General features: G+C 44.8%; 1 protein-coding gene across 1 annotated transcript; it reads left to right on the top strand.

Annotated features, from left to right (window-relative positions):
• The first annotated feature begins 519 nt into the window (after positions 1–519).
• On the top strand, positions 520–7,221 carry LOC109896379 (dual specificity tyrosine-phosphorylation-regulated kinase 4). Its single transcript, XM_020490626.2, has 14 exons — positions 520–1,207; positions 1,970–2,059; positions 2,952–3,125; positions 3,287–3,401; positions 3,598–3,761; positions 3,889–4,025; positions 4,158–4,298; positions 4,499–4,637; positions 4,795–4,876; positions 4,996–5,168; positions 5,288–5,348; positions 5,846–5,975; positions 6,362–6,549; positions 6,746–7,221. Exons 1-14 carry the CDS (start codon positions 1,151–1,153, stop codon positions 7,027–7,029), a joined length of 1,935 nt encoding a protein of 644 aa, XP_020346215.2. The 5' UTR covers positions 520–1,150; the 3' UTR covers positions 7,030–7,221.
• The last annotated feature ends 422 nt before the right edge of the window (positions 7,222–7,643 follow it).

Raw genomic sequence — 7,643 nt, 5'->3', positions numbered from 1 at the left:
TTCACTTTCAATTATAAGGTGTGCGTGAGTTTTTAAAATATGTTTTACAATACCTGTACCAGAAGTACTCACAAGAATGGTAAACCAACTACAATTTTGAGAAGAGAGGACATTCCGGTCCTCACATATGAAAAGGCTGTTTTAGGTTAAGGAAAACAGGATTTTGAATGGCAATCAATTGTTGGTCCCCCCAAAAGTCCTCACAAGTATAGTAAAATGTGTGTGTGTGTGTGTGATTTATAAACTGATCCAATGATTAAACATTTGATGATTTAGTACTGTTTTTTGACAATTGCATTTTTACAACCTAAAGATCTCTACTACTGTAAAGCTGTTGTGATATCATTCAATATTCCATGTTTAATGTGGTTATTTTGATGGTACCTTCGTGGGAGACTAAAAGTGAAGTAGTAATCATTAGCCTCAGATGTGTGGTTGCTATTCAGCAGTGTTGCTCTGAGTTTCAGTTCCCGGACAGTGATTCTGACACGTGAGCATTGATCCAGTGTAGGTGCATCTCATTCTCTGTAGTAGGCCTACACTGTGAGATAAACACCGCGAAGACTCAACCCAAGGATTTGGGGATTTAAGAAAAAATGGTGTCATACACGAGCTAGAGAGAGGGGATTTGTTGTTGTTTGAGCTTGGTCACAAACGGTCGATGGATTTTGTTTTGCTGGGGGACTTATACTGTACATGGTTCTATAGGCTACTAGCCACATAACGGTTTTACGCGCAATGTTGATTCTCATGCTTGGAAAGTTATGTATGCGGTACCCGAGGAGTCTGTGTGAAGTTGGACAGTTGAATGAATTGACAAACAATCTATACCGGGAGTCCAAGGTGTCGCTTGTAGATGTGGAATAAACTGTGACCCTAGAATACCCTAACAGGTGGCTCTCCGACGATATGCGCGTCAGTCTAACAACAGCTTGTACACTCTCCATAATCTTCGGCTGACAAAGCTTTTTTTCTGCATCTACAGTCCGTTCATTACTATTCAGCAGCACTACTCTGCAGTTACCACCGAGCTCCAACATCGTTTTGATGGAAGCAGAATATTGGTTTCTGCGTTTACTCGGGAATAACATTTAGCCTGGGAATGTTTTCAGGCTGTGCGCTCACGTGGACCAACTAGGAGTGATTCTCGATGATAATTGGAATTCACCCGGGTTATAACGCAATGTTTCCAGAAATTCATATCAAGGTGAGGTATAAAGAATGGTATTGCTTTGTTTTATGTGGCTCATTGGATACAAATTCAACATGGTCTTTTTTGCATTTTGTTTTAGTTGACAGTACTGTATTTGGAACCTCTGTACTTTCATGCTAACTTTAAGTGTACTGTACAGACTGTACTGGACAGACAGACAGTAATTAGATCTGAACACTTTCCAACTGTTTTCAGAATCAGATGTCAGTGCATTGACACAATTACTCCCATGGTTTCATGGTTCCACTAACCTTCAGATGGACTAACCCACTTCAATCCCCATGATCTACAGCTCCGTGTGCTCAGGAATGGATCATTGGCTTCCTGGGGTCTACTGGGTTAATATGATCCGTTTGTCACGGCTGACACCTAGCTGGTGTCAGCACTGGATTCACAATATATTTGGGCCACTGCACATTTTTATATTGCAGTATTCAAAAATGGGCTTACTGTGTCTACTCTAGCCATAGTGGAATACCCCCCCCCCCCCCCCACCCCCATGCATTTATGCAGTATTGACTACAGCTGCATATGAACCACATTTGAGAATCATCGCTAGTTCTAAAAATACATTGCAATTTAATTAGGACGTTGGCCTTCATAGATTTTCTATATGCAGTCGGTGTGTGTGTGCGCACGTGTGAGTTCTGGGGCCAAGCTAAATAGTTTGTGCCTATGTGTAGGTGTGTGCACGAGTGTGTTCATCTTCAGCTAGCGCATATTATATGACATCCTTTTCTCATCCAATCCCCACAGACAGAGAAGCCCGATGCCTACTCCCAGCAACACAAACTCCAGCCTGAATGCACACGCCTTGGGTCCAGCCGGGCCTACCAGCAGCAGCAGGTAAACCTACTCCCTGATCCACCAGTATTCTGCTCTTGTATGTGGGTGTGCGGGGAATACGATTGATGTGTCATGATCTGTTTGTGTGGGGGAGTACTATGACTCGTGTGAGCTGTAGGGGAATACTGTATGATGGAACAGCCCAGCCCGCACCTCTGAAAAGACGGTGCAGGGTAGTTCTCACCAGTTAGTCCCTGCTGATTGGATCCTGAGTTTTAAAAGTAATTTGCCTTATCCCAAAATGATTCAATGGCCTAAATAACAGTGTGAACGTGCCGGCCGGGTGCAGAGGTAACTGTCTTCGGTACCATGTTGCTATATATAGCTCTTTATGAATAATTAATCTTGCAGATACTGCAGTAAAGCCCTGGATATTAAACAGTGCGTTCTATTAATAGAAATTCCCCTCTCGATTTGGCAGCACTGTTTCAGTTCAAATCAATAAGGCCACGAGAGCCATACTACTGTAACTGCAGCACAGCTTTATCCTTCAGTCAGAGGTGGTGCCCTGGTATAACCTAGCCTTTTAGGCAGCTTTTGAGAGAATGTGTTGCATAGAGTACCGAGAAAGACTAGCAGCCTATAAACAAAGAGAGAGTGAAGGAAAAATAAATGGAGAGAGAGAGAGACTCCGAGTCGGGCTGCAGTGAAAGCTTCTGTCGAAAAGTAGACCTCCAAAGGCTTTAGACCCTGCTTCCCTCTCGCCCTGGCACGTAACTCTATGCCCTTTCTGGGCACCACAGGCTACTTGCCTCATTACTGAATCGGCAGGAAAACTAGAAACACCCAGTGCCTCAAACCTCGTTATGTAACAACACCTGTATTATCTCTGTACATTTAACCTGGATGACCCTCTAAATATGGGTCCTTCTCTCTCTTGTTCTGGCTGTAGAACTGTGGCTCGGGCAAAGGCACCCTGCCCAAGCTGGATACTAAGCCCCTGGTTGTAAACAATGTCAAGTACCATCACCTGTCCGAAAGCATCCTGCCCAACATCACCAGCAAGGGCCTGCAGAACACCTGTGATAGGCAGCTTTCAGGTACTAGGCACCAGGAAAGCTTCCAGGTGAGTCCTTGTTACTATTAGTCTAATCTCTTGGTATTATGTACTTAGAGCCTAGTATATTGAAGCAATGAAACATTCTGCTGAGAAATTATAAGTGTTAAATTGTTACCATGCAAAACCTCTGCAACTAGTTAATTTCCTGTATGTTTTACAATTGACAGGATGAGAGATCACAGAGCTCCACAGTGGAGAGTCTGCCAGAGTCCATCAACAGGAAGAACAATCAGGAGCAGGAGAGGAATATTGAGGGACACAATCTGCCCATGTCTCCTGCAGGTGTGTGTGGGCTAAGGGTAGGACTAGGTCTGAGTTGGAGAGTAGGGAAGCGTTGGTGGAAGGTGCTGTTGTTGTCGATTTAGTATTGGCAATTCTAAAGGAGAAAGAGTTTTCTGTCCCTTGATCTTATTTCATCAGGAAGAAACAAATGCAAACTGAGATTTGCAGACAGTAATTTCCTTTCCCTCCTATACAGAGGTCCTGAAGGCGTTCAAAGATCGTCTGACGGAGCATGAGCAGGAGGAGGTCATGGACTACTCCGAGGTCTGGTACCTGGGCCTGGATGCCAAGAAGATGGAGGGTTCCCCCAGCCTGCCCCATAACTCTGGCTATGACGATGAGAGCGGAGGCTATCTGAAGGTAACATAAAATGGGCACAAAGATGGCAGTAAAGAAGCTCTGTGAATTTCAGAACCAGTTTTAGTGCCATATAGAGTAAACTTTTTGCAGTTTTGCTTTAAAGTAAATTATGCCCTTTTCTCTGCAGGTCGCGCATGACCACATAGGCTTCCGGTTTGAGGTGCTGGAGGTGATCGGGAAAGGATCCTTCGGACAGGTCCTGAAGTGCCTGGATCACAAGACCAATGAACTTGTCGCCATCAAGGTCATTCGTAACAAGAAAAGGTGACTAACACCACTAGCTAGCTAGCATATCGTAGTACAGCTGGGTTGTCAAATACCAACATTTCACTAATAACACGTTATGACACGCTATGACACGTTATAACACTGCTTCTCTGTTATGATTGGCTGCAGGTTCCACCACCAGGCCATGGTGGAGTTGAAGATCCTGGATGCGTTGAGAAGGAAGGACAGAGACAACAAACACAACATCATTCACATGAAGGAGCACTTCTACTTCCGGAACCATCTCTGCATCTCCTTCGAGCTCCTGGGGTAGGCTTGACGGACACAGACACTGTAGGGCCAAATATAAGATCATATTCAGAAATACAATAATACCTTTTTGTTATTTGTTTATTTAGTTCAGGAGAGAATACGTCTGCTATATTTCATCCACAGGAGGTAAACATGTAGTATGAAGATTATTTGGGCATTTAAATCTAAAGGATGTTTGCTTATCTTTGATCGTGCAGAGTGAACCTGTACGAACTCATCAAGAAGAACAACTTCCAGGGCTTCAGCCAGATCCTGGTGCGCCGCTTTGCCTACTCCCTCCTCAAGTGCCTGCAGATGCTGCACAAAGAGAAGATCATCCACTGTGACCTGAAACCAGTATGACCCCTAGCCATGACCTTTAACCCCTAACAATCTTGACACATTACTTCATGAAAAGTGAAGCATATTTGCACACATATTCATTGTTGGCTCAGTATAATGGTGCCACAGGAGATGGAGAGGATATGCTCATACTTGGGTATTTATTTTCCAGGAAAACATCCTTCTGTCACACAAAGGCCAAGGCAACATCAAGGTCATTGACTTTGGCTCCAGCTGCTACGAGCAGCAGAGAGGCGAGTGTCTTAGCTTGTAGATTTACTAATGTAGGGTTAGAGCAAGTAGGCAAACAGGGGGCACAAACTCATTATAGTATCACATTATAGCATACCTAATTCCTGGCTCTCCTTCACAGTTTACACCTACATCCAGAGCCGCTTCTACCGTTCCCCAGAGGTGCTCCTGGGCCATCCCTACAGCATGGCCATCGACATGTGGAGCTTTGGCTGCATCCTGGCTGAGCTCTACACTGGCTTCCCCCTCTTTCCTGGGGAGAGTGAGGTGGAGCAGATTGCCTGCATCATGGAGGTACCTACCTAGTACCTACAATATCATGTTCTCTTTGTTAATGGCTCTTTCAACCTTGTGGTTTGGCTAGCAACGTTGATGTATTAATCACTGTGTGTGTTCACCTGATTTGTTCTCAGGTGCTGGGAATGCCTCCAAATGATTTCTTGTCGACAGCAACCAGGAAAAAGCATTTTTTTGGTAAGCGTTTTTGATCTAGTACAGTCACATGGTTTTCTCTTCGACTGTTCGATTGAAATTCTGTTAAACTGAGACCTTTCACTTCTACTCATGTACCAATAGGATCACAGTTAAATGTGTATATTTCTGACATAGGGATTTGACAGAGGGTGTTTAAGCAATAAGCCTGAGGGAGTGTGGTATATTGGCCATATAACACAGCTGAGGGTTGTTCTTATGCACAACGTGAAAGGGAGTGCCTGGATACAGCCCTTAGCTGTGGTATATTGACCATATAACACAAACCCCCGATGTGCCTTATTGCAATTATAAACTGGTTACCAACATAAATAGAACAGTAAACAAGTATGTTTACATCACAACCATGGTATATAGTATGATATACACATGGCTGAAATGCTGTTTCAGCCAATCAGCATCCAGGACCCAAACTACCCGGTTTATAATTCTTAGTAAGAGATCTTCTTGTTGATTAATCATTGGTTGTGATTGTGCAGATTCCAAGGGCAACCCCAGGAACATCACCAACAGCAGGGGGAGAAAGAGACGGCCCAACTCCAAGGATCTGGCCAGTGTCCTGAAGACCAACGATCCTGTCTTTCTGGACTTCATCAAACGCTGTCTCACGTATGTACTGTGTACACTGTACACCTGTCAATAACACAGCCATAGAATTACCCAATCTCAAATATTACTAAGGAGTCATGTGAAGCGAGCCCTCTTTCGCATTATTATTGACTTAAGTTTATTTACCGTTTACTCATCCAAGTGAGGCTCATTGAGATTGAAATCTACAAGGAAGCCCAGTGTGGGGTTTTACCTTTGGTTCTCTCTGGGAGAATCTCATTTGAATACTCCTCACTTCCTCTCTTCTCTCTCCTCGCCTCCATCTCAAAACCCAATGGAGGAAGAAGGTCAGAGGGGAGGGACCTCCGAGAGAGCACGCGAGGTGTATTCAATTGAGATTCTCCCTCTATCTGACTCTCTGCCCGCTTCTCTCTTCTCTCTGTCAGGTGGGACCCTAAGAAGCGCATGACGCCCGACGAGGCCATGCAACATGAGTGGATCCAGGAGGCCCGCTCCAACAAGTTTCGGCCCAAGACCCGCACCGTGAGAAGGCCCAGCGAGAGCCTGAGCAACGTGGAGAACCACAAGATAGAGCAGCACATTCCCCACAACCCAGCCCTCATCAACAAGATAGGTAAGAGGAGCAGTCATCTACCATACTACTACCATGCCATCCATATGTATGTGTTTACATGTAACAAAACAAAAAACATCTGCACTAGACATTTTTTTGACTTTGAGAGTGGCAAATTGACACAGACTACATTTTCTCCACATCTCTATGATTGACATGAAGTAACAGGCATCTTACTTCCCCCTCTCTGACGCAGTTGACAAGGCATTCTACAGCCCGTTCTCCAACGCCACAGACAGGCCCAAGAGAGAGAACTCTGTGAAGCTGGCGTCCGCCGAGCGCTTGCGTCCGATGGGGGCTTCGGCCGAGGGCCAGATGGGCGAGGGCAAGACCAAGAGCACCAGGGCTGTTAGCAGCAGCAAGCAGGAGGTACCTAGGGAGAGATCAGTCCACATTGTCATCAGACCCCGGCTGGAGCACACTGTAGACGCAGACAGGGACAGTCTGGAGCCCCAGCAGGGCCTGTCCCCCATCACATGAAGGCCCCAGGGACAGAGGGCTTGGGGCTGGGAGGGGGTTGAGGGGAGGGGGGTTTATAGGTCACATGCATAGGTCACATCAGGGTTAATATCATCAGAGGTCAAACATAAGACACATATTTATAACATTAAATGGGGGTCATGGTTGGAGGTTATCCTGTTTTGTAGATGTAGTGGGTCATCAATTTGTTATATACAGTGGGGCAAAAAAGTATTTAGTCAGCCACCAATTGTGCAAGTTCTCCCACTTAAAAAGATGAGAGAGGCCTGTAATTTTCATCATAGGTACACTTCAACTATGACAGACAAAATGAGAAAAAAACATCCAGAAAATCACATTTGTAGGATTTTTTATGAATTTATTTGCAAATTATGGTGGAAAATAAGTATTTGGTCACCTACAAACAAGCAAGACTTCTGGCTCTCACAGACCTGTAACTTCTTCTTTAAGAGGCTCCTCTGTCCTCTACTCGTTACCTGTATTAATGGCACCTGTTTGAACTTGTTATCAGTATAAAAGACACCTGTCCACAACCTCAAACAGTCACACTCCAAACTCCACTATGGCCAAGACCAAAGAGCTGTCAAAGGACACCAGAAACAAAATCGTAGACC

This window comes from Oncorhynchus kisutch, linkage group LG9, assembly GCF_002021735.2.
Source record: "Oncorhynchus kisutch isolate 150728-3 linkage group LG9, Okis_V2, whole genome shotgun sequence".
NCBI classification, from domain to species: domain Eukaryota; kingdom Metazoa; phylum Chordata; class Actinopteri; order Salmoniformes; family Salmonidae; genus Oncorhynchus; species Oncorhynchus kisutch.
The sequence above is the reverse complement of the archived record's forward strand: the minus strand, read 5'-3'. Positions and strand labels throughout refer to the sequence as shown.

Excerpts from the sequence above, each read along its gene's own strand:
- LOC109896379 (XM_020490626.2), top strand. The coding sequence starts at position 1,151 with ATGATAATTGGAATTCACCCGGGTTATAACGCAATGTTTCCAGAAATT. Across the intron at positions 4,638-4,794 it reads TCCACTGTGACCTGAAACCA|GAAAACATCCTTCTGTCACA; the intron begins GTATGACCCCTA and ends TTTATTTTCCAG. Across the intron at positions 5,976-6,361 it reads TTCATCAAACGCTGTCTCAC|GTGGGACCCTAAGAAGCGCA; the intron begins GTATGTACTGTG and ends TCTCTCTGTCAG.